The sequence below is a fragment of the Ochlerotatus camptorhynchus genome, unplaced genomic scaffold (genome assembly GCF_037179485.1).
Source record: "Ochlerotatus camptorhynchus isolate MF236.1 unplaced genomic scaffold, CSIRO-AGI_Acam_v1.1 ptg000116l, whole genome shotgun sequence".
In the NCBI taxonomy this organism is placed as follows: Eukaryota; Metazoa; Arthropoda; class Insecta; order Diptera; family Culicidae; genus Ochlerotatus; species Ochlerotatus camptorhynchus.
The window spans coordinates 883,028-910,776 of NW_027040606.1; the positions used below are offsets into that span (position 1 = coordinate 883,028).

The following is a 27,749-nucleotide window of genomic DNA, read 5'->3' on the forward strand; positions in this document are numbered from 1 at the left end:
TTAGTAGCTACCGATTTACCGGGAATGAATCCATGCTGGTCAGTTGAAATGTAGTTCTTCGAGCGATTCAGGACAAATTTGCTCAAGATGATCTCAAACAATTTGGAAGCTGCCGAAAGACTGGTGATACCTCGATAGTTCCAAGAGATGAACTAGCCTCAGGCTAAAAATCTCTAAAATAAAGATTTAAAAAAAAAAAACCTCGATAGTTCCTAATATCCCGTTTATTGCCAGCTTTGAAAACAGGAAACATATACGACTGCTTCCACAATGTTGGGAATTTTCCTTGCTCAAAGGATGCATTAAATATGGCTGCTAAAGGTTCTGCTAAGGCAGCTGAGCAACGGCCGAACACCACTCCCGGAATTCCATCTGGACCAGGAGAGAGTGAGGTTTTCAGTCTTCTTGCTGAAAGTACCATATCCCGAGTTACTTCAAATGTGCTCAGTTCCCCTAAGTCACTAGCCATATTTTTATCAAATACAGATGCAAAGTGTTTAGCAAACATCTCACACGCTTCGCTAAGAGAAGTTGACTCTTTCCCATCGAGTAGCGTGTTGGACGGTATACTCGCATCTTTCCTTTTGCTGTTGACAAAAAGGACGTGTGATTTGTACAGGCACTGTTAAGTTTAATGTAAGCGATACTGGCAAGCTTGAAGTTACGGTTCGTGTCAGCTGTTCTGTGACGACGTAGTTTTCTCTGGGCTGCGTTACGCTCACGCTTCATCACTCTAAGCTGAGGAGTACTCCAAGCTGGGGAAATTGGTCGTCTTTTGAGAGGCACATTTGATTCCAACCAATGTTGAATAATGCTACAGAAACCCACAGTCATATCATCAACATCAATACATTCAAACACATCGGCCCAGTCTTGATCAAAAAGATACTGCAGTAATGAGACATAATCAATTTTCTTGAAGTCTAGAAGCCCTACTCTATCATCCACGTTGCAAGCTGGGTGAGATGGCCAGTCGAGTGGAGCAGGTAGCGACAGAATTAAGGAAGGATGGTGAGCATCAATAGGTTTAAAAGCTGATTCGTCGATATCGAAATCATTTTCACCGTTGCAAAATACCAAATCCAGCGTGCGGCCAAGTTCATTTCGGACTGTATTGTGTTGACTGACATTAACGAAATCCATTCCATCAACGAGAGCAATACTTGCAGCGGTCAGTGAAGATGTTTCGGTGAGGTGTCAGACACACTAAAAATCTCCTAAATAAATAAAAAAAAATACACAACTGTCAGGTGAGGTGTCAGACACAACTTCCTTTGAAAAATTCTTCTGACTTCTTCCGAAGCATTTATTCGATTTTCCTTAGAAGATCTTCAGATTCATCTGTAGGGTCCTTCAAACTTTCTCCTTAGAAGATTCTTTTGGCTCCTATGGTAAATTTCTTGTAACTTTCACCCAAACATCTGTCTGAAATTGTATCCCTGGAATCTGTTCCAGTGGGGAAACGTGATTTTTGGTCAAATTTCCCGATATGCCCTGGATATAAAACACTTGTTTGATTGAATTGGTTTTCTCATTTCTTTCAGCTGATTTTTATGTCTAAGGGTCGCTTGCATGTGTCGGTCTCAGGGTACCGAAATTTATATCACTTCTTAGTGTATGGTACAATCTGTTGGATGGATTGAAAGAGTTTGAGTTAATCATTCAACTTATAAGCCCTTGATTGCGCTGGAATTTTTATAACTATCTTAAGCTTCCTGTCAATTTAACTAAATAACCATCATAGAAAAAAAAAACGATACTAAATCGTAAATCCATTCTATTAGACCGACAAATCCATTCCGTAGAATCCATCCTACTGGGAATGTCTTTACCTACCATTAACCACAATCATTTCCTGGAAACGAAAGCTCAAGGCTATCTCGGAACCGCTTAATCTCTGCATACCTTTTGCGTATCAACATCGCCTGATCATCGGTTCAAATTGTACCGAACACAGCTGCCACCGGCAGCTTGAATTTATATATTGCCCAAATAATCGTAAGGCGGCTCGTAATCACATCAAATTCAGGCAAACAGCGTTCTTCCGCAAGATGATGCCTGTTGGCTGTTATTGCCCTGGAAAGGAGAAGCTATTTTTCTCTGCTTATTTGAAGACAAAACATCCGAGAGAAATTGAACTGACAAAAATAGGCGCAGTCAAAGTTTTGATAATTTAAACCACGATTTTCATTTACCGTTCGCTCGTTTCCTATACGGCCAACAGCAACAACTCAGCGACTGAATTGAATTGACTCAGAGCATTTTCTTTCCATACGAAATTTACTCATATTTTGGAAAACCTGCAGGAGCTCACAGCTAATGAGTAACTGCAGGTTTTTCCAAATATGAGTAAATTTCGAATGGAAAGAAAATGCTCTGAGTCAATTGAAGTCAGTCGCTGAGTTGTTGCGGTTGGCCGTGTACAGGGTGGAGAACGATTTCGGCTCCCCGAGATTCTATTCCAACCAGGTGGTAAACAATAACATTCAAAGCTCATTTTCTGCAGCATGATACTTCATATCATAGAGCATCTTTTCGATAGATTTCCGATTAATTTTCTTTAGAAAACCCCGTGCTTTTATAATAGGGGTCTCGAGGGGGGTGGCTGAAGCCGTTCTCCTTAGTGGGCAACTGAGCTGATTTGGTTTTCTATTCTGCTTTGTTCAAGGATGGCACGACTGCTATAGGAAAAAATAAGGCATTCAGAATATTTCCATCTCTTGAAATCAACAGTGCCGTCTTCATGGGTGCTACGAGCATAGAGAATATTTTTCTTTCAACAAAAGGGGTTCAAATATGAATTTTAAATTATTATTCGGAAAACCTGTTCTGTTCTTTTAGGTACTCCGTTTAGGTGGTAAAGGCGTAGCTATAAAGCAAGTCCACACTGGAGGCAGCTGGGTTCGATTCCCGGTCCGATCTAAAAAAAATCGGATTAAAAAATGTCTCGATTTGCATGGGCAATATAGTATGATTGTACTAGAGCAGTTTCAGGCCAAATAGCAAAGATATAAGATATTAATGACATCTGTGACAAAATTATAACCAAAAATATACACGGTATATTTTGTTTAATTTTGAATAATCGTAACACACTATTTAGCAAAGTTTTATTCAAATCGGAGAAAGTAAAGTTTTTTTTTTTCGATTCGTCATTTGTAGTGGACTGCTCTCTTGCCACAAAATAATACTAATGAAAAATTTGAACAGGCTTAGGCTCTGAACCATTTGGTGGATTTTTTTAAAACTTTTAATTAAAATTTGACAGGTGGAACGTTATCAAATGCTATCCGAACGTGGTTATTTCTGACAGACAAGAAGTTAAATTTTGACAAACGTGGCTGAGTTCTTCTCGAAAACCGGTCGATCGACAGCACAGGGATTTTCGAACATAGAGAATAACTTTCGAAATGTCACTTTTAACCACGAGTTAAATTTAACTCGGCAAATGGTTAACCCGGCCCCGACCCGGTACAGAACCTTGCAGGTTGGTTCTTATGACCCTTCCTAAACTCCAGAAATATTTTTTCCGGGTATCCAGGAATGGAAACGAACCAACTGGAAGGAAAATAGAGTTGAAATAGTTATGAATTCAGTCGGAGATGACTTTTCAGCCGGAGTTCACTTAACTCACCATATAGACGAAGCAAGAAGGAAATGCCTAATCGAACCAATAAGTCTAAGCAAACCAAAACGGACGATAAATGATTATGCGAACATGGCTAAAAATCTCTCTAATAAAGACAAAAAAAGGATAGAAGAATTGACCAAATGAAGAAGAAACTCTAAAACAACGAAGCTGTTGACGGAGACGAATGGAGATGAGCCAGCGCTGCAAATTTTCAAATTATTCATTTAAATCCGAGCAAACATTAACAATCAGTCGATTCTGATAACCCACTGATAACCCTCCCGATCGAAGAACGATCAGTGCCTCATGAATCGATTTGACAGATGGGTGTGCTTCATTCATGCGGGTTGCTTTTCGCTGTGTTTATTCTGTTCATTTGAATGAACCCTTATACTATACTATACAGTTCATCGAGTTTTAATTTTGTCAAATGAAAAGGCAAGCTATCAATTGGCTGATCACGACTCCATTGGTCTTTGCGTGGTAGTGCTAAACGTAAATATTTGATTCATAGTAGAATCCCAAGAATCGCAGGCCAAAAACAAAAAACTGAAAATTCTAATGCACTAAACGAAGGAAAATTTAAGAAGGGAAAATCTACTGAAGACACCAAGTACCTAAATCCTAAAATAAAAGTACTAAGGAGTTTTATCTTACTAAATTCCAATCCTGGACCACTGTGCATTCGGAGTTCTATATAGAATCAAGATTTAACTTTAACTTTAATCGAAAGGACTGAAGTCGAAACTTGAATTATCGTGTCCCTGTTTGTAACTAGATAATAATTAAATTTAGTTTTATAACATCATTGCGATATTTTTTAATTTTTAATGGGGGTGGGCGGGTAAGTGCCTGTTCCATGTTTTTAATTTATTTAATCAAACAAAAACACGAACAGCATGGATTTTTTTATGTGCTAAGCCATTCAAACTGCAGCTAAATTCCGGCCACAAATTTCATTGAAAAGAAAGAAATTTATTCATGTTAGACATAGGGGAAAAGTTGGCTTCGGCAATACCTTAACCTATTATCGTCAGGGGGTAAACAACGTCCTTGAGAGCTCAATTTTGGCATGTGGATACATTGTGTTTCGGAACAACTATTGGCCAAATTTGAGTGCTCTAGGACTTTGTTTACCCCCTGACGATAATAGGTTAAGGTATTGCCGAAGCCAACATTTCCCCTATGTTTAAATTTCCAAATCTTCGTTGAAATTTATGCCCACAATTCAGTTGAAAATATAGATCAATGTCTGTTTTTATCATTTACAATCACAAGCAAGGAGTAGCGCTTCAACCCAGTGTAAATGAATTGCGTTTGTTTTGCTATTACGTACGAGCGAAATGAAAAAAATGAGTTGCTTTAGTTGATATTCACCAGTGCTTGATTATCCAACCCAAAATTTTCAAAATCAGAAGCGATCCTCAAAAGCAAAATAATCAAATTAATTTTGAATATTGAATATTGTTGACCTCAGAGCCTAAAAGCAGCATGAGGCAATAATTTACCATAAATCTGAGTGTAAAAACCAACACGACGCGTTATTCAACGCTATGTTTGTGTAAAATGAAAATAATCATTTTGCATTTGATCCTCATTCCCACAAAGATAAAGACGAATATTAATATTAACAAAAACAGAGGCGATTATGAACATCCAGCCACGAATGAAGAAACACAAATTTTGACTTTGATACACAGAGGTTGCCTTGATCAAGAGAATGTTTTTTTTTTTTTTTTTTGTTAATTACTTTATTTGTACAGGCTCAATCGAATAAACTTTACAGAGCCAAGTTATCATTTTCTTTATACATTATAACTGTCTTAAATCTAAAATTAAAGGATTGGAACCGATTACTCGCGGTCTTCTCGAGGTTAGTGGATGACAATTGTTTGGATCGGGAGAGGGAAAAGGAGATTTGGAATATGATTTATGATTCAAAAATTTCACTATTTCTAAAACATATACTTAATCCTATCGACGTTATATCAACTCTGTAATTATACAATTATTACAGAAACACATCTACAAAAAAAAAATACACACACACATACAAAACACAAACTAAACACAAGGTTAATCAAACTTACAATCTATGGTTAATATTCTTCAAGAAAACATATATGAGTTGCATAAACTCCAGATCGCGTCTAGCCAAAATATCCCGAACTGGAACATTAGGTTGTCTACCTCGAGCCCGAAGGGAATCGTACAACTCGGATCTGACTCCACGGTGCTCAGCACATGACCAAAGGATGTGATCGGCGTCTTGGTAACCTTGTCCACATTCACAGAGATTGCTGTCACCCAGCCCAACACGAAACAAGTGAGCGTTTAACGAATAGTGATTGGACATGAGGCGAGACATCAGACGAATGAAGTCTCGACCCACATCCAACCCCTTGAACCAAGGACTCTTCGACACCTTAGGGATGATCGAGAAAAGCCATCGTCCCAAACTTCCTTCACTCCATTTATTTTGCCAGCTGGCGAGCGACTGTTGACGATAAATGAAGAAAAATTCATTGTAGGCGATTTGTCGATCGTAAATATCGCCTTGCATAGCGCCCACCTTAGCAAGTGAGTCCGCCTTCTCATTGCCCGGAATCGAGCAATGAGATGGGACCCATGCAAAGGTGATGACAAAATATCTTAAAGATAAAGCACTTAGAAGCTCTCGTATTTTCATGAGAAATTACGAGGAGTGCTTTACCGGCCTCATAGAGCGAATAGCCTCGACAGAACTGAGACTATCCGTAAAAATAAAATAATGATCTGGTGCAAGTGAGGCGATCGTTTCTAGCGTATAATGTATTGCCGCCAGTTCAGCAACATATACGGAACAAGGAGCATGAAGCATTCGAGAGGCGCTATGAAATTCGTTATAAATACCAAAACCTGCGGACGCCTCTATTAGTGATCCATCTGTGAAGAACGATCTTGCGGAATCAACTTGGCCAAACTTTGCAGCGAAAATTGACGGAGCAATCATGGAACGATGATGCTCTGGGATTCCGCGAACCTCTTGCGTCATGGATAAATCAAATAGAACAGAATTGTCGAAGTCGGAGAAGCAAACACGATAGGGATTATGCTGCGAAGGGCTGACATCCTGTGTTATGTACACGTAGTACAATGACATAAAACGAGTTTGAGGGTTTAGCTCAAGAAGCTTCTCAAAGTTTGCAATCACCAGTGGGTTCATAATTTCACAACGGGTGAGGAGCCTGAGGGATAATTCCGAAAACCGATCAGAGAGTGGCAACATGCCCGCTAACACTTCGAGACTCATCGTATGAGTCGAGTGCATGCATCCTAACGCGATACGAAGACAGCGATACTGGATCCGTTCCAGTTTGATGATGTGCGTTTTAGCCGCCGACTGGAAGCAAAAACTACCGTACTCTAAAACCGATAAAATCGTTGTCCGGTACAACGTTAGAAGATCTTGCGGATGGGCTCCCCACCACGTTCCGGTAATTGTTCGGAGAAAATTGATCCTTTGTTGGCATTTTCGTCTCAGATACTCAATGTGTGATCTCCAGGTGCATTTGGAATCGAACCAGACCCCAAGATATTTGAAAGACATGGAATGAGTGATCGGCTTACCCAAAAGTTGAAGCTTCGGTTGTGCTGGGCTATGCTTCCTAGAAAAAACGACCAACTCAGTTTTCTCCGTGGAGAATTCGATACCTAGCTGGATAGCCCAAGTAGACAAATTGTCTAAGGTATCCTGTAAGGGTCCTTGCAGGTCGGCCTCTCTGGGTCCTGTCATAGACACTACTCCGTCATCTGCAAGTTGTCTCAACGTGCAGTTGTCACTTAGACAATTGTCAATTTCTCTGACGTAGAAATTATACAGAAGGGGGCTTAAACATGAGCCCTGGGGGAGGCCCATGTAGCTAAATCGTGAAGCTGTAGAGTTTCCATGAGAAAAACTCATATGTTTCTCTGACAGCAAATTGTACAAAAAGTTATTAATTAATGGAGAAAGGCCACAAGCGTGGAGTTTGTCTGAAAGGACATCAACCGATACTGAATCAAAAGCCCCCTTAATATCCAAGAAAACAGAAGCCATTTGCTCTTTATTAGCAAAAGCCAACTGAATTTCAGTGGAAAGCAACGCGAGACAGTCGTTCGTTCCCTTGCCCCTACGGAAACCAAATTGAGTATCTGAGAGTAGGTGGTTCAACTCAACCCATTTGTCCAGGCGAAAAAGGATCATTTTCTCCAACAATTTTCGAATACACGATAACATCGCAATGGGACGATACGAGTTGTGATCTGACGCGGGTTTTCCAGGCTTTTTAATGGCTATAACTCTCACCCGCCTCCAATCATCCGGAACAATATTAAGCTCCAAGAACTTACCAAACAAGTTCAACATGCGCCTCTTAGCGACGTCTGGGAGGTTCTTCAACAAGTTGAACTTGATTCTATCAGCCCCCGGAGCCGAATTGCCACACGAAAGGAGCGCGAGTGAGAGCTCCAGCATTGAAAAAGGCTGGCTGATCTCGTCTACCGAATTCGTCGTTTCGCGAGGAATCATCTGTGCCGGCACAGAATCAGGACATACTTTTCGCGCGAACTTGAGAATCCAACTATCCGAGTACTCCTCACTCTCGTTGTGTGAAGACCGGTTACGCATCCTTCGCGCCGCATTCCAAAGCGTAGTCGTCGACGTTTCGCGCGATAATCCGTCCACGAATTGCCGCCAGTATCCGCGTTTCTTGGCTTTGATGAGGCTCTTGAGTTCGCGTTCAAGAGCCGAGTACGCTTCGAAATGTACGGGTGTTCCACGTTTCCGGAAAAGCTTAAACGCGTCGGACTTTTTACGATAAACCTCAGTGCATTGCTGGTCCCACCAAGGGGAAGGAGGTTTCCTACGGAAAGACGTTCCTGGAACCGGCCGAGTTTGAGCTTGAAGCGCGCTGTCCAAGATCAGATTGGAGAGGAAGTTATATTCCTCCAACGGTGGAAGCCCTTCTACCGACGTTAGGGCATCTTCTATCACATTCTTGAACTTTGTCCAATCGATATTACGGGTAAGATCGTACGCGACGTTAACGGGTTCCGACGGATTGAACCCACTGGCAACTGAAACTTTGATCGGCAAGTGATCACTACCGTGGGGATCTTGGATCACATTCCACGTGCAATCCAACGATAATGAGTTAGAGCAAAGTGTGAGGTCTAATCTACTTCCATTCGAGGATGGGCCAGCCAAACGTGTTACTTCTCCATTGTTAAGAATTGTCATATTAAAGCTGTCGCAGAGGTCATATATCAAAGTAGAACGGTTGTCATCATACAGTTCCCCCCAGCCTGTACCGTGGGAATTAAAATCTCCCATAATCAACCGTGGAGCAGGAAGTACCGAACAGATATCTGAAAGTTGTTTTCGATTAACAACGGCTCTAGGAGGAATATAAACAGAAGCAATACAAAGGCTCTTACCTTTAATAATAGCCTGACATGCGACAACTTCAATACCTGGAAATTGTGGAAGATTCACTCTATAGAAGGAATGGCACTTTTTGATCCCCAAAAGTACTCCTCCTCCACGCGAATCCTCACGATCCAGTCGAATAATGTTAAAATCATAAAAAGGAAGATCGATATCTGAATAGAGCCAAGTTTCACAAACAGCAAATGCATCACAATCATTATTGTGAACTAAAAACTTAAAAGAATCTAATTTAGGAATGAGACTTCGACAATTCCACTGTAGAACAGTGATCAAATCCCCGACCTCATTTGGAAAATTATCCATCGAAGGAAATGATTGCTGCAATGAGGGGCCACTTCAATGTCAATTGCTTCAAGAGAGTCTTCACAGAAGGAAGCATTGTCAGAACAATGCTTTTGAGAGGATCAGAAATATTGAGGTACTTGAGAATATCGTCCACAATTTTATCAAATGAGAACAACCCGGATGAAGAAGGGGCTTCTGTTCTTAAAAATGGGCCATCAGGGGTTTTTGATGTCCCCGGGAGAGATGGAAAATTCTGGTTATAATCAGTTCTGTGGAAACCAGGAGGAGTTGAAACTTCCTTTTTTCCATCACTCCTTGATTTGGTCAAGCTGATTTGGGGTTCCTTATCTGCAACTTTCCGCGAACGGATGCGTTTTCGTTTCCGTGCAGAACCTTCCGGAAAACTGAAAGAAACTCCCTCCTCAGCCAAGTCAGAGTCAGACTCGTCATCAGACAAAACAGCAAAGGGATTTTTGTCGTTGGTTGATGGTGTGGCTGTTTTTAGCATGGCTGCAAAAGACTGCCTGGAACGCTCCTTAAGAGAGCGTTCTAGTTTCTCCCCGCGTTGTTTGTACGCCGGGCACGACGAGAGACCATGAGGAGTTCCCTTACAGTACACGCATTTTGGTGCAGTGACTGTGCAGGCGCCTTCCTCGTGCTTCTCCCCGCATTTGGAACAGCGTGCCTTGCTGCCACAGTGAGAGTGTGTCCCAACTGTTTGCAGTTTTGGCAGTTCATGACCCGAGGAACAAACAAACGCACAGGTAGCCGAAGTTTTCCCAACTCGATGTAGTGAGGAAGGGCTGAACCAGAAAAGGTCACCCGAAACGAGTCTGTGGGGGTAAAGCTCTTTTTACCCTCGCTGAAAGATACTGAGTTCAGCTTCTGGACTTCCAGTATCTCAATCGTGGGAAGCAAGGGGCTCTTGAAACGGCCAACCGCTTGCTTCGCCAAGATCTCGGGGGTCAGACTCGCTTCGGTGACCACACCTTCGATCTCCACATTACGAGCTGGGATGTACACTCTATACTCGAGTGTAAAGAGCTGGGAGGCAGCAATCTCGTTAGCTTGTCAGGTTAGAGACGACAACGCGAAGTTTATTGTACCTCACCTTCGAGATTTCGGTCACGGCCGAGAACCGCTTCGTCAGATCATTAGTAATTTGCATTACATTCAAAGGTTTCTTTTTGGGCTGAAAGTAAACAACCCATGGGCCAGTCGAGTCTTCTGGGTAGGCTCGCGATCGGGGGCTTATCTGTCCCTGTCCATTACCAGACTGAGATGACGAAGCAGGGATGGCATCATCTGATTTCTGGGATGACAGACGTTTTCGACCCTTCTTGCTATCGCGTGGCAAAGTGGTGTCATCTTCCGACAAAATGTCCATTTCGTCTTCCGACAAAATGTCCATTTTGCCGTACTAGTGGGAGCGAAAAACGCTCTACCACTGCAACGATAATCAAAATTACTCGGACACAATACACGAAGAAAAAAAAATACTAACACAGAAACACAAACTTAAAATTTAACTGATGGGAGAAAGAAAGAAACAAGAAACAAAAACTTATCTGATAATCCTATACTACTATCACCGAGCGTTTACACAGCAGCAGCGGAGCGACGCGCAGCTTTGATGATCTTCGATCCGCGTGTGCGGGCGGTCTTCGTTGGTGTGTGCTTGTATGAAGCTCGGCACTCAGCTGAACACACGAGATGGATGAGCGGTTTGAATGTGGAGGCAGATGCTGACACTCGATGACGATGATCCGTGTGCACAGGTATGCGTGACCACGCACCGATGGTGCGCAAAATGGTTGGCGAATTGGCAATCGCAAAAACAATTTTCCTTCCGATGATGCCGAAAACACACTTTCTTCTCAGAAAAAAACTCACTTTTTGATAAATTTATCGGGAATTATGCCAGGAATCACTAAGCGAGAAAAAAACTGATTATTTACGTCAGATAATAGCGAGAAAACTTCCAAATTAACGGAGCGCGTAACAAGTCGACCGTACTTCTTGCTAGGACGCAGTGTTGTGATCAAGAGAATGTTGTTTTGACTAAATTCAAATTCATGCAGGTAGTTGGTTTATCTGTTAAGGTTGTCTTCATTTTCAGCTAAGTTGAGTGTAAAAGAAATGATTTTTATCAGCACTGATATAGATAAATAACCAAGGCACGGGTCTTTCCTATAGATAATGTACATTCATCTAGATCTATTTAGATCCAAATCATTCAAAAAAAATCTAGATTCATCATTCAAGATTCCATCAGATTCAATTAGCTGGAAAACTTTTCAAAACTTCCTGAACAACCTACAGCCTTGAAATAATACTTGTATGTTTAAACAGTTAGAGTATCAAGACGATCACCAACGAACCATCAAACCAGAACAGTTAGAGCATCAACGATCAAGATCCTCAGAACTTGATCAACCTGAAGTCTTAGAAAAATATACAGAGAACTATACTAGTATCTTCATCTATATGGAGATCTTTTGAATATTTCTTGCTGTCTAGGAAGTATGTCTGAAAAAAAATCCTGTAACTTGCGCAACGTTTCCTGAACATCTACAAAACTCCCTTAAGTTTTACAAAATTCTACGAAGATCCCTGGATGTATTGCAATTTCCATATTTTCCATATTTTTTGATGATCTATGATGATCTCTGAACATCTTTGCACTTCTGGATAGACACTACAAATCTACAAATATTCTTGAACATCTAGAAAGTTCTAGAAATTTATCGAAGTTCCCAAAACCTCCAAGAAGTTCATGGAGCTTTTTTGCAGTAAGATCTCTGACAAACTGCCACAAAGTTTCCTAAACTGAAGCGAAGATCCCTGAAGTTCTTAGAAGCTTATTGAACTATTTTTAAATATGAAGTTTTACGCAGGTCCTCAAAATGTTAATAAATTTACAAATCTTCTACAAAGATTGCTGCTCTTCTACGTTTCTCTCTGATATTCCATGAAGTTCCACGAACGAAATTTCTTGAATTTGTTCGTGCTTTCCACAACTATTCCAAGTCCATGAGGCTTCAAAAAGTTCCCTGAAATGATATAGAGGCTCCCGGGCAGTAATGAGCATCCTTGAAATAAAATAATGTTCACTTAACTTCTACGAAGCTCCTCAAACTTAAATAAATTGTCCACTTCTACGCAGTTTTCAGCACTTTTCCAAATTCCTTGTTTCTACACAGCAAAAAATTAATTTTAACATTACATCCAAGAGAATGCACTTCAATAATGTCGAAAATCTCATGTGGTTTTTATGGTCACAAAAATAAACAAATGCAGTAAAAGCAGCGTAGTCAGTTCATGCACTGTATTATTATATGTTGTCCTTTCTGGCAAGTAATACTACACCACCTTTTCGACACGATTGAAGTGCATCCACTTTAAAGTGATAGGGGAAATGAATGTAATTTTGGCCTAAATGCCCCTAATTTGGGCCCATACATAAATTCAGCAATCGACTAAATTTTCAATAGCTACCAAAAATATCCATTAGTACCGTCCCAATGACGCGTTTTTCTAGATCAATTTTATAAATAGCATATTTTTAGCGATGGGTCCAATCTTAGATCCATAGGCCAACATTAGAGCCATTTCCCCTATTTCAATTATTTTTTAGCTGTGTACGATGTTTTTCTGAAGGTCTATGAAGTTTGGAGAATTTCTAATAAGTTTCCTCAATTTCTACGATGTTCCCTGAACTTCTTAGAATTATCTTGAAGTTTTACGCTCATGGTAATTTGTAGAGCCTGAAGACGTCATTATCGATTGAATATCGATATAATATAATAGGGGAAATGGCTCTAATGTTGGCCTATGGATCTAAGATTGGGCCCATCGCTAAAAATCTGCTATTTATCAATTTTATCTAGATGAACTGTGTAGTAGAAAGTGCTCAGTTAAATTTTTAATCGAAAATTATAACGTCACAGAATGCAGATTGGTGGCAGCTAAAAGCAAAGTCACCCCATTGAAATGTATGTCAACGCCTAAATTGGAACTTCAAGCAGCATTGGAAGGCTCCTGGCGAGACCGATCCATATTTGATGCCTGTTAATCCGAATCTCTCACTGCTTCACCAACAATCAATACGAAACTAACGATTTTAAATTGGCTCACTACTTGACTAGCCTATTGGTCCCAAGCAAATCAATTGCGTACCCCATTCTAGTCAAAATTCTAGCACTACACTATGTTTGTTTTGATTCGCTATGAAAGTTTGACAGATAAAATGAGAGGTTAGTGGCTTTTCCTATGTTTCGAGGGGTGAATCGATTAGCTTGGGACCGAAAATAGTACCAGAGCTGAGCCAAAAAGTTGAGCTCGTTTCTTCGGGACCTTCTGGTCTTAGAGTTACCTCTATGGCTTCACCCCTTTGTGATAAAACTATAATAACATTTAATATGATATGGTTCACATGTCATCAAAAGTAACACCTTTTGCAATATAAGGCTTATAGGCTTTTCAATTTTTATATTAGCATTATATCAGCATTATTGGTCACAATAAAGATTGTACTCTTTTGTGTGTAACTTTTTATTGCATAGGAAAAATTGATGACATTTTGAGTAAAACTACTTTAGAGTGTAATGTTTACATGTGCAAAATCTCATCACAATCTGTCAAGTGGTAATCGAGATGGCTTCCAAGAAAGAAGTGCTTGGACAAAAAAATATAGGAGCAGTCGTGGAAAATCCAGGCCAGTCCCACAAGTGGATCGCGAAACAGTTTGGAATCGACAATTCGACCGTGTCCCGTGTGGTAAAATCGTTCAAGGAAGAAAAGCGAAGACGACCGACCCCGTGAACGCAAGGAAGGTGAAGGATTACTTCAAGCGCAATCCGAACCTTTCGATTCTGGACGTGGCCAAGAAGGTAAATTCTTCCGTCTGGTTCGTCCAGCAGACAATTAAGTGGGCCGGACTTTATGTCTTCAAGGTAAAGAAGGCGCCTAACCGAACCGATAAACATAAGTGAGCAAATCCCGCGCCAGGAAGCTGTACCGCGAGTGGTTGGTGCAACCTAAATGCATCGTAATGGACTACAAGACGTACATTAAAGCGGATGCCAAACAGATCCTCGGCCTGGAGTTTTTCGTCGGCAAGTCCCGCCTGAATGTTCCGGAGAAGTTCCGAAAGAAGAAGGTCGACAAATTTGCCAAGAAGTACTTAGTGTGGCAGACGATCTGTGGGTGCAGCAAATTCAGCAAGCCGTACTTAACGACCGTCACCTTCAACGGCCAAATATATAAAAACAGAATGCCTCCAGAAGCGCCTACTGTCCTTCCTCCGGTCCCACGAAGGTGACACTCTGTTTTGGCCGGATCTGGTGCAAAACCGGTGATGGAGTGATACGTTGGTAAGTCAACGATGTTGTTTTTGTGCCGAAGTAGCCAAATCCGCCAAACTCACCAGAACTTCGCTCAATAGAAAAATTCAGGGCGATTATGAAGGGCAAGCTCCGGAAAACAGGGAAGGTCTTCAAAAACGACAAGGATTTGAAGAAAGAGTGGATGAAAGTGTGTAAGAAAGATGGCACAAGTGTTGTACAGGATTTGATGGATTGCGTTAAGTCCACACACTAAGATTATTTTACCGAAATCTGTGAAATTTTACCGAAATCTCAACAACGAGTATCTGTGAAAAATCTCAGAAAATCTGTGAAAAGTCACCGAACTGTTTACCGAACGTTCAGCTGTTGAGATTTCGGTAAAATTTCACAGATTTCGGTAAAATAATCTTAGTGTACAAGATGCGGGCATTTAGCCTAGGAAAAAAGCTAATATTTGTTTATTTATTCCCTGAGAGTTAAGATGAGTCCGACTTAAAATGCATTTTTGGTGATGATTTTTTACGAGTACAGTCTTTATGACTTTATTGAGATCCACAGAAGGTTGCTTAAACATTTTGGTTGGCGGAAAAGGTTTTATCATTGGGCTTAACCCAGTTATTTAAAATCATAATAAACGAAAATTGTTACCGAACATCAAGCATGTTATCAGAATTATCAGTATTGGGCGCAGGTCTAGCTACATGAAGCTTCTGAATAGACAAAAAACTAATTTGTTTCTGTTATCAAAAAGCTATGTAACATTTCATTTTGCTCTAATTTATCTCTGGACAATTTGTTCTTCATAATTTAGGAACAATTGTTCTACAGTATAAAAACTGAATTACCAAGAATAATAATAAATTAATCGATCAATCAAAAAATATATCTATCAAAGCCTACGCGGTACCATTTCTATTCTGCTTATAAGTTCAAGTGAATCGATACTTCTGTAAAACACTTCAATGTTTACTTATTTTTGTCATAAAACTGATCCACCTTAAAGCTAGTAAAATATGCCCCAGAAGTTCCTAACCCGGCCCTGGCAGACAGTGCCAGGCTTCATTCCATTTGGATTTTCCATCCGGCTTCCAGACTTATGCTGGGTAAGAACGAAGAAGACAGATTTCTCCTTCAACCAGTCGTCTTCAAGCACCGATGGCAATATCCGATTCTGATTTCTTCCCATTCACCGCGGCAAAGGCTTTATGTAATAACATCAACCGAAAGCTTAAATATGCGGAATGATACCTGGCAAATATTAGGTTATTTCCCAGAAAAGTGTTCGCTGAGTACCAGGGACGAAGCGAAATGTGCGAGAATATCAAGAGTCGTTTTTTTTTTCATTGCTCGAAAGTATGGCAATCAAGCTATACAACATCTTCATCATCACAACGATCCATCATCCAGAGATACATCCCTGTTTTGAGTGAAACCCCGGCATCGTAAAAGCAATGTTAACCCGTTGGCAACCAACGAATAATGGGAAATCAAAATTTTTCCAGCCTCCGGCGTTCCTTTCCGAATATTTTATTACCCTCTCGCGAAGCTCACGGAAAGTTGCTCAATTTATTTAATGATCATCACCCACACTGCTTCGTTTTCTTGCTGCTTTGTTGCTGTTCGGAAAAGTATGTTATTCGTAATTCAACAATTTTCAAATACTTTCATTGCGTGAACAAATATTGCCGTCGTTTACCCAGGAAAGTGAAAAGTTTCAAAATTGTCTCCGACGAAAGTTTACCGCAATGTCTCATAAAATTTTAATTCTACATCATTCAAGAACTCGTTAGAGTGTAACATCCCTGGGCATCTAATTAAGCCTATACACACACACACTCGCAATTTCCGGTGGAAGGAAAAGTCACGACGATAATTTTGAACCATTACGGTGGTTTCCTCACAAACTTTTTATTTTCTCAAAAATCGAAGCAAGGAACAACTTTCTGATCACGCTTCCAAGGAACCATTAATGGCTTTTCGACTGGTGCTACTATCAATGGTGCGACATTCAATTTGAGTTTTCCACCCTCTTCTAGCGAATTCAACGGAAACGCTCGCATAAATTATCGTATTGGGATGGGAGTTTTCGGGGGATTTTCTTTCAATTTTCCTTCGTACGTATTTTTTTTTTTTTTTTTTAAATTAAGTCGATTCATCTGGCTGTTTGAATGTATGTGCGTATGATTACTTGTTCACTTGATTCAAATGGATTTCTTTTTTCGATTGAGTTTGGAATTTGAACGCTTCATAATGCGAATACTTTCCCGTCATTCAATACGCTAAGATGCAATCCAGGATAGAAGGTCTATCTGTCAAATTTCAAATTAGGGAGCCATAACTATCTTGCTCAAAGTATGCCACATTCCATTACTCTACTGTCGACCTGAAACCAACTCCGGTTTCATCTCCACTGGATTCACATTTTCCAAGCTTGATTAAATAACCTCAGAGCTAACCCATTCTAAAGAAAAACATGAGATTAAAACCGTCCGAAGGAAAATAATTTTCTGCTCGACAGACTCGAGATTCACATTGCTATTTATAATCCCAGTGAGTCCCCTGTATCAAACTGACGGAAAGAAAAGACCAACCAATGCTTGCCGAGCTGTGCGCTGAATTAGGAAACATCATTTCGAAGGATAACCTCATCCTTTTCCCATCACGTTCTGGAACGATATCCCTGCCATAAGCATCTGTATACCACCATTCTAACTCAATTTCTCCTTTATACTATGTCCCTCTTCCTCAGGACGACGTATTCCGATCGCATTGCCAAACACAGGTGCCCTATCACGTAGACGCCACACGCTTTACATCCGATCGGCCATCATCGTCTTTATTCTGTTTGCATTCCTGCAATTCCACGTGATAAACTATGGTAAGTTGTTTGTAAGCTGGGAGTGCAAATATCCGTGGGTGTGCATCCCGCCAACCACCCACTCCACCAGACGACAATGAAGCTTTTCTGTTATTACATCGACCATTTTTGTTCTTCTTCTTCTTCTACTATTACAACTGTTGCAGACTCAAACGAGTCGGGACCGGCGGATTCCGCCAACTACTCGACGGCAGCGATCTTGCAGATGGTGCCACCGGTTTTCCATAAATACCTGACATCAAAGACCCGGAATGGGACTCTCGGTAAGTTCGGTTTATTAACATAAAAATCATTGGAACTAATTCTTCTGTCACAAATCTTACAGAAGTTTGATTTATTTAAAAAATTCAATGTCATGGATTTAAAAAAAAAGTGTTTTAGCCAATATCTTGAAAATTTCCAGAGTACCATTATCCTAAATTTTATCGAAATCTCATGATTCGGTATACATAATATATTTGCTAAATTAATAATTTGTACATTTTCCCAAGCGTTGATTATTATTAAAATTAAAGCCCAGAATTTTAAAAAAGTTCAATCTTGAAAACATCACCCATGAGATTTCAAATATTTATCGAAATATCCGACCATTTTGGCAACAGCTAGAACCAAAGTTAGAGCAATATTTCAGATATTTAAACTGCTTCCATAGTAACACTAAAGTTATGACTAGCTTCTAGGAACTTTTATTGAGGAATAAGAAAGTATTTTTTTTTAATTCACGTTTATTTGCTGGTTTTTTAAGTTTCAACATTTGGTTTTATATTTCAATTGGTTAGCCTTTGGTTCTTTAACTTTGTTCTAGTTCATTAGTTATTCTAATTTGATGATTGTGTTTAGGGCTAATTTTCAGAATACCCTTTTAAAGGCTTGTTTCCGTTAGAATTTAAAAATTTGATAACCTACCCACTTGAGCACAGAAACATACCTAACTACTTAAACTAGGTTGCCAAATCACGAATGATCTGGTGGTTTGATCGCAGACAGGCGACTCTGTACTTTTCCAGCGTGGACGTCTTTCGCTCCACGAGTGTTTGAAGACCAACCAGGTGGTGAATCTCACAATTACGAGTTCGCGGTGGACTGTTAAGGATCATTCTGAGGATCTTGTTTGATCCTCTGAAGCTTTAGGTGGTGACACTTAGCACAACTCTCCCAGATTGGCATACCATACTCAATAGCCGGCAGAATGATCTGCTTGTGGACAGCAAGCTTGTTTGGGACAGGGTGGACTTCCTGTTTATCAGAGAGTAGAGCGACCTGATCAGGATGTTACACTTGGTGGATGTCTTGTCCACATGGGATCGGAATAGCAATTTGCTATCGAGGGTGAGACCAAGGTAGACTACTTCACTCGACCATTCAATGCGAGTGCTATCAAGATGGACGCCAAGGTCCATCAAGCAGGTGGAAAAATCCGAGGTGAATTCGAGTGTGGAAACAGAATGGTTTGTGGTTTAGCTGCATTGATACAAATCTTCCAGATCTTGAAATATTCGGACAGAACATCTAGGTCTGATTGTAGTTAGTCTTATAGATAATGGAGGTGTCATCTGCGAAAATTGAGAGGATACCACCACCCGGCAGGGGAGGAACGTCTGACGTGAAAATGTTGAATAGGATAGGCCCAAGCATGCTACCCAGATCAACGTTGAACGTATCAGAGGAGACATTGCTCTAGTGGACCTGGAATGATCTGTCCGACAAGTAGTTTTTGATGATCTTCACGAGGTAGCTTGTACACTAGGTCATCATGCCAGACATTGCCTTCTCGACGTCCAACAATGCCATGGCAGATGTATTGGAAACGGACTTGTTCCGCTTGATGATGTTAGTAACCCGTTGCGAGTTGCTGGATGGTAGAGTGGCCTTTCCTAAACCCGAATTGCTCTTTGAAAAATATGTTATTGTCATTTGAAAACACCAGCAGACGGCTGAGTATCAATTTTTCGAATAGCTTCGAGATGGACCACAAGAGGCGATGGGTCGATAGCTTTTGGCACTGATCGGATCTTTACCAAGCTTGCGTATTGGAATCACTTTGGCTAACTTCCAGAATGCAGGGAAGTAGCCAAGCTCCAAACATTTGTTGAAGATAACGGTAAGATGGTTGACGAAGTCAATACTCTCAAGTTTTTCAACTCGAGATTGACTACACCATCCATGCCGGGTCTTCATGTTTTAGTGCTTCTAATAGCTGCTATCACCTCATCAGCCGATATTCTACTATCATCATGCACTACTACGGGGGTGTCAGCGACTCTAGACATTGCCTCCAGAACGGCAGGCTCATGGGGGCTCACCATGGTTTGGCCAAGATTATGTGAAATCACAAAATGTTGGCCAAAAGCATTGGCCTTTTCAGCTGGGGTTATGAGTAGGGATGGGTCCGCTTTCTGGTCAACAGAGGAAAGCAGAGGGATCGGTCTCGACTTATTTTTCAAAATTTTGGTCATCTTCCAAAATGGTTTTGAACAATCTGGGAGAGAGCGAATCTTGTTGGCAAAATCGTTATTTCTAAGTTCCGCCATCCTGGCCTGGATAATTTTGGTTAGTCTATGACATTGATCTTCAAGTGGGGCAGCCCAGAACGCTGGAACTGCCTACGAATGGTGTTACGAAGCCTGGTTGGGATGTCAAGGTTCAGAGTATGACTCACCTGTCTGGATGCTGGTACGTGTTGCTCCCTGGCACGGGATATCGCCTCTTCGATTGTTTGCAGACACCGATCGACTTCTTCGAACGACTCCGGTAGGACGTCGTAGTCGATTGCTGTATCCACACAGCGCTGGTACTGCTGCCAGTTGACACGATTGTTATTTCGCCGGGAAACTTGAAACCTATTGGCCGAGGAGCCTACTCTACTGGTCCGAGCTCAGTTCCTGATAGGCGATAGGTTGAGAGATGTTATCGCCAGAAGTTGTTGATGAAGATGTCGATGGTGGCATGAGCTCTGGATCGACTCAACCGGGTGGGAGTGTCCGGACACAGGATGTTGTAGTGGTCTTCCTGCATATCATTGTACAAGATTGTGCCGTTCTGGTTTCGCCGACTATTGCCCCAGGCTTGATGCTTGGCATTCAGGTCACCAGCGATGATGAAATTTTGCCGCCGTCGTGTTAGCTTGATGATGTCTCTTCAGAGGTCTGCGGCCGAGCCGTCCCTAATGTTGGTTTGCTTGGGGCAGTAGACCGCGATGATGGTCATAGAACCAAGCGATGTGCTCACGTCAACTCCGATGGCTTCGATAGTTTTCAGCTGGAAGCTTGGCAGTAGTCGGCAGCTGATGTTCCGTCTAGCAGCGATGGCTACTCCCCCTTCTCCGGAGCTGGTGTGGTCAAGCCTTACGAGCCGAAAGTCGTGAAGGAAGACGTTCAGCTTGGGCTTCAAGTCCATACTTAGTGACAAGGGACAGGGCAGCATGTAGCTGTTTAGATCGAGTCTTGCAGTTGCGCATGATGATGATGACCTCGGTCACGAGCGTCACATGTTCCGCCGAAGTGAACGGAGAATCGTCGACAGGCTCACCTGAGACAGCCACAACGTATGATAAACCATAGGCGGTGGATGAACCTAGAATAGGCTGGGCCGCAGCAGCAGCAGAGACGATGCTGAACTGTCCGACTGTTGGGAACCATTTGTATACTCGCAGGATTGGCGTGTTGGTTGTTGAGCGGAAGTGGGGCTAGGTTCGGAACATGACGCCAGGACTGGAGAGCTGGGTACTGAACTTCCGTGAGTACAGGAGGCGACCGGGCTGATTGTTGATTGAAGCCTTCCGACGAATATTCATGAGCTCCACTCGCTTGTGACAGCCGCGATTGGAGGCTTGATGGTTTCCACCGCAGTTGACACACGTTGGCTCGATGTCATCATCTTGCTCACTGGACGCAGTTGAGTGAGTTCCAGCACACTTGCCGCAGTTTTTCTTCATATGGCAGTTTTTGGTGCCATGGCCGTAGGAGAGGTAGTTCATACACTGCGTAACATCACGATGTTGGGGTTTGTAATGCTGATGATGACCTGAAACAGGTCCCGGATTTTGGATCTCAGAGTCACAAGACTGGTGGATCCCTTCGTGAAGTGCACCAGGCAACTGGTCTCGGAAGCTTATTGTGGTTGGAACGCCGGTTCATCGAGTACACCATCTCAAACTTGAGCTCAAGTCGCTCCAGCTCGAATTAACCGCAGCCGCCTCGAACGACGGTAATCCATGCAAAACCACCTTCAGTGACTTGCTCGCTGGCAGATCATGCGTGAAGAAGTTCATCTTATTTGTTTGTACTCCTCCAGGCTAGAGCACATGATTTTGGTACCGATGCTGCAAAGCTTGAAACGAGGCACCAGCTTGTGTTTTGCCAGTTCGGCACCCAGCTTGGCAGCATCCTTCATCGGCGTGAAAAGCGGGGGAATCCGCTCTCTTCTAGCACTGGGAACGGCGTCACTATCGCCATTTTCTTCCGGGAGTACTGCGTACTGGTTGGCTTGCAGTACCCGTTTTCCGGCGTCAACCTGCGACGCACTGGGCTTGATTAGCACCTTCTTAGAAGGGCACGCTGCTGTCTCATTGGCACGTTTACGCACCATTTGTTTCGTGTTTGCAAGTTCAAGTAGACTTGCCAGAACGCGAGAAGGTGGCGACACTTCCACCGCGCAACGCGACAGCACAAAATGAATCAAAATCGAAACAAGAACTTGAGCGAAAATACGGACTGAACAGCTAAACATTCGAGCAAAGAGTGAGACGTGAGAAAGTAACAATTGGGAACTGAATTTATATAGAGTGTCATAGTTCATCAACTGCTACTTCAATTTGCGCTTTCTTCAAATACAAAAAGGAAAAAACATCTGAGAATTTGCAGAACTATCACAACATATGCAATGAACTCAACCCAACCATTATCTCAGCACATGAAGAATACAATCTTAAAGTCGAAAAAGTCAAATCATGTAAAAATGTGAACGCATCAAAAGGACCAGGACCTGATGGGGTAGCACCTGTATTCCTGAAGAATCTTTCAGAAGAACTCTACCTTCCTTTACAACGCCTGTCTTGGAAAAATTCAATATATCCGGAAATCCGAAAAAGCCTTCTTTTTTGGTACCTATTTTCAAATCTGGCATGAGATCTGACATCGGAAATTACCGTGGAATTGCTATTATTTGTTGCATTTCAAAACGTTTCGAATCTATCATATCACAATCACAATATATTTCCAATATTTTAACGTAGGACTACGTTTTTCGGGAAGATTGCCAATTCAGTCAAATGTAACAAAAATTGGTCAGCCTTTAAATGCTAATAACTTGGCCAATAATCAATGTATTTTGATGATTCGTATGTCGATCGATTCATCAGTGTTATATTTGTGTGGTAGTCACACATTATAGATGTAAAATATTTAAATAGTTAACAATGAAGAAATACGGAAATATTCAAATTTCCCATACATTTTCTTCGACCGCAAGGTGCTCACCCCTAACACAGCCATCAGAAAGTTGATCCCTAACGACAAAACCGAAGCCGCACAATCATTCAACGTTGCACGTTGGACGGTTCAACCTCAGACTTGTTCGCTGCAGCGTGGACATCGTAGCATTCCTAGCAGCTTAATACATACACCTCAATCCAATGAAAAACAACCGCAAGGCGCAAATCAGTTCAGGGAAATTTGGAAAGCCTTCTTTTTTGGTACCTATTTTCAAATCTGGCACGAAATCTAACATCAGAAATTACCGTGGAATTGGAAAAAAAAATGTTGCATTCCAAAACTTTTTGAATCTATCTATCATTCACAATCACGATCGTCAAACAGCTGATGGTAGTAACACTTGGTACATTCCTATCAATGTGCTTGTCGAGCACTCTTAATGACCATCCATCAAGTTGACTAAAGAAGTAAAAAGCAACTGGTGAACGTCGTCTTCGGTGGTGATCCATCACCAATCTGGTCATTCCCGACAATCACGACACTCATTTGTGCTCGTTTTCAAGCAGTTGCTGCTTTGCTTGCTTATGTGAGTATGTTGGTGAGTGAGCCCAACAGCTTCCGTTTAACTCACACAGTTGCGCGTGCCGAGACGAACTTGGAATGCGTAGGCATTGCTTTCATTTTCTCCTGTCTGTACTGCAGAAGTCTTCACTGTTTTCGTTGAGCTTTACATCATCAGCAGCGAGTGTTACGTTTGGCCTGTGAGCAGCAACCATTACTGGTGATTGTTGTTTGCCATGACTATACCGTTCACTGCGTGACAAAACGTTCAGTCAGCGATAGTCGGTTGATGCGTTGACGACTGTCGAGTGAGTGTTATGATATTTTGCATCACTGTCAACAAGTACAAAACCAAATAAAAAGCCAACAGCATGGCTTCCTCAAGGACCGCTCCACTGCTTCTAATCTTCTGGAGTTTGTCTTTTTTAAACTGAATGCCATGGATAATGGTAACCACGTAGAAGCTCTGTACACTGACTTCAGTAAAACATTTGACAGAATCAACAACCCATGATTACTCTTCAAGCTGCAGAAAGTAGGAATGGAAGCAGGACTTTTGAACTGGCTCCTGTCCTACTTAACAAACCGTAAACAAATTGTACGCTTTCAGAACCAATTCTAGTCACCTCTGGGGTCCCGCAGGGGTCTTTGGGTCGGCTTCTTTTTATTTTGTACGTAAACGACATTTCCTTCATACTTAAGAATATTAAAGTACTTGTGTATGCAGACGACATGAAGCTCTTCATAGAAATAAGAAATGCCTTCGATGCAGAAATATTCCAGAATGAAATAAATCTATTCTACAGCTGGTGTAGCAAAAGTCTACTCTAACTCAACGTAAAAAAATGTAATGCAATAACATTTAGTAGAAAAATTGGAATCCCATGCATAAACATACGTTTATCAAACGAATTACAGGGTGGAACGGTCAAAAATTGCCAATCATGATTAAGTGCACACTGATCATGTTATTGTATAAATGATCAAACTTTATATAATTTTGAAGTTCAATTACTACAAAATACAGGAAAATTATTAGATTACGCTTCCGATTTACCAAATGCGAACTGTCGGGCTTCACACCTACCATCAGATTTTGTACCGCTGTTGTATCAACCTTATTTGATGCTGAACTTCGATTTGCTTTGAACTGTTTCTCATTTCCAACTGTTCTCTGATTTTTTTTAGTTTCCGGCGAGTTTGGAGGGTTTTTGTCCTTGGATACGACTTGCACGTTGTTGACGGTACCGTTCCTGAGCCATTTTCCCGTAATAACAGGAAGCGAGGTCAGCCAAAACAGCACGGAACAACTGTGTTTCTTAAAAAAGGCACCAATCGTTTTTGCAAACATTTCTTCTTATAAATATCTTGGTTGACAATACCAGTTGTCACGAAAATTTCGCTTTTCAGCCCACATGTACAAATTGCCTGTCAAACCAAGGATTTTTTCGGGAACTTGGACAACTTTTTCTGCTTAAGGTTTAATTTACTTTGATGCTTTTTGGAAAATTTCGAAAGCAGTTTTTTTTCCGAAATAATAGATTGCAAAAAGCTCGCACTATTCGATTCCTTTTGATATTTTACACAAAATGATGCGAGCTTTCTGCAATCTAAAATAATGCGTCCAAAAAAACTGCTTTTGAATTTTTAAAAAATGCATCAAAGTAAATTGAACCTTAAACTTATCTTGAACCTTTCCTTTTCCGGTAGCCATGTAAACCCTTAACCTGGGAGCTGCTTGTTAGACTTACTTACCTTACCAATCAGGCTATGGCCTTGTTGTCCTCTGCTGTCCGAAGAAGTCGTCCCCACCCTACTCAATCCATGGCCACACTTCGCCAGCCTCGTAGTTTGCGAAGGGTCCGCAGGTCGCCTTCTATTTGGTCGATCCACCTTGCCCGCTGCGCGCCTCTTCTTCTTGTTACTGTAGGGTCGCTTTCTAGAACCATTTTCACTGGGTCATCATGCGGCATTCTTACGACATGCCCAGCCCACCGTAGTCGCCCATTTTTTTCAATGTCGACGATGGATGGTTCTCCCAGCAGCTGGTGCAATTCGTGTTTCATTCGCCTCCTCCACGTTCCGTTATCCATCTGCACTCCACCGTAGATGGTACGCAACACCTTCCGTACGAAAACACCAGGGGCGCGTTGGTCGTCCACGAGCATAGTCCAGGTCTCTTGTTAGACGCCTTGAAGTATATTTTATCATTCATTAAAACGCAATCAATTTTCTGACGCAATCAATCTGCGTGAGAATAATTTGGATTTCGAGAATTTCGAGCAAAATTTTGATACGCTGTTCCTCTTACCTCGACGCCATTTTGACAACTGAATAAAAAATGGCAAAAATAAAATAGAGGCAACATTCCGTACGCACAGACCTACAAAATGAGGGGTGTTTAAGTTTTTTAAATGCATGATTTAAACAAAAAATCGCCAAATTGTAGTCGACCAATTTTTGACCGTTCCACCCTTTATGTATCATAACAAATAAGGCTGGTAAGTTACTGTAGTGACTGGAGCACCCATGTTAAAATGAAATGTTATTTATTTTGAATTTGGAACAAATAAATAGTTACAAAATCAAAGTAGAAAGACAAAGTAGAGGTGAATGAAAAACCATTTAAAAGCTCATATATAAACAAAAAAATCAAAGGACAATAGAACAATTTTTCGCGCTGAGTACGGTGCTGGTGAGACTATTGATTAAGATTTCGCTGATCATCTAGATTCCCAGGTATGAACTCCAGCGAACTTTGGATGGACTCCGTAATTTGATTATCAGTAAAGCAGATCTCTTCAATCATAATTTGGCAACCGCAATAGTAAACAATTGTTGAGAATTTGAAAGTGGTTGAGGAAAACAACTCTAAACATACATCCAACCTTCATGAGCTATGAGGGTTGTGTCAAAGTTTGTCCAACTGATTGCAGTTACCAATACCCGTCTCATTCATAGTCATAGAGGATATAAAAGTTACAAAAAGTTCAATCATTGAAGGGTAAAGCTTCCTTCAAAAATAATTACAATTTTTTCTTTGACTGCAGTCCGTCATCAAAGATATATAACCCCATTTATGTCAGATCGAAAAGCTTGATAAATCAACACAATGCCCAATCCACGAAGAGCAACCGCAGCAAACGTTTTCTGATTGGAAATTTCTGATTCATTTACTGCCAGAACTGGTAGAAATTCATTCATGAAGAAAATATGATTTTATCCGGTTTGCATATTTCATCTCTCGATGACCTGTGAGTGTGCCGGACGATGGATCCTTTTCCGGTGGTACGTTACACTCGCTGTAGTGGATACATGTTACTGTATGCTATTGTTATTGCTTGCGTCCAGTTGGGATATAAATAAGCGAACGAATGTAGAAAGGGGGATGAAGATCGCCTGGGGTCATTTTCCGTAGCATGTACTCGTACGAAGTGATTCCATTCATGGAAGAGCACATCCTTTTTCCGAACATCAACCGGCAAGAGTAACAGTTGTGCAACGAGGCAGCTGTTCAACTTTGAGTGTATATTAGGGTGCTTCGTTTTGAAATTGTTGTTGTCCTAACGTTGAAAAAAATGGTCCGTGCTTGCCATGACAATGATCAACAAGTCTGTTGTTGTTTTTGTTATGAAAATGGCGATTTTGTTTTGCAAATATGCATCTGTTAATTTACCCTACTTCGTCATTTCTATCTTTTTAAAACAAAAGATTTTTTGTTCATTGCCATATCAACAACACATTAAATTTGACATGTAGAAGCAAAGTTAGAGCGATATAAGTGATTTTAGAAATTCTTCCATAGTAATTCGCAATTCGCATACAAATTTCAAATCATTTACGTGACCTCTAAACCTACCATTTTATTGCACAGGTTCATATTTTGGGGCAATGGGTGGCCTATCCGAAGTTCATATTTTTTTTAAAGATGAAGCACCCTAGTTTATATACGGTAGATGTGATTCTAGAAATGCTCTTCCAGTAAGACTACCGGGAGAAGCAGACGGGTTTTGTAGAGTCGGATGGGATTCATCACTGATGCAGTCATTAGCCGGGAGCCATTCTTGAAGTTGGTTGGATAACTTACTGCATATAGTAGTAAGGCTCTTACCATAAGAGAATACTGTAGGACTTGACTCGATTT

The 27,749-nt window shown here is 41.2% G+C and overlaps 1 protein-coding gene across 5 annotated transcripts in view; it reads left to right on the top strand.

Annotated features, from left to right (window-relative positions):
* Positions 1-27,749, top strand: part of Mgat2 (alpha-1,6-mannosyl-glycoprotein 2-beta-N-acetylglucosaminyltransferase) — a 392,506-nt gene that overhangs the window by 231,179 nt on the left and 133,578 nt on the right. For all 5 annotated transcript variants that reach the window (XM_065220140.1, XM_065220138.1, XM_065220141.1 and 2 more), the window contains 2 exons: positions 17,484-17,612; positions 17,759-17,875. In XM_065220140.1, coding sequence (XP_065076212.1) covers positions 17,484-17,612; positions 17,759-17,875 — 246 coding nt within the window. The remainder of the gene's footprint in view (positions 1-17,483; positions 17,613-17,758; positions 17,876-27,749) is intronic.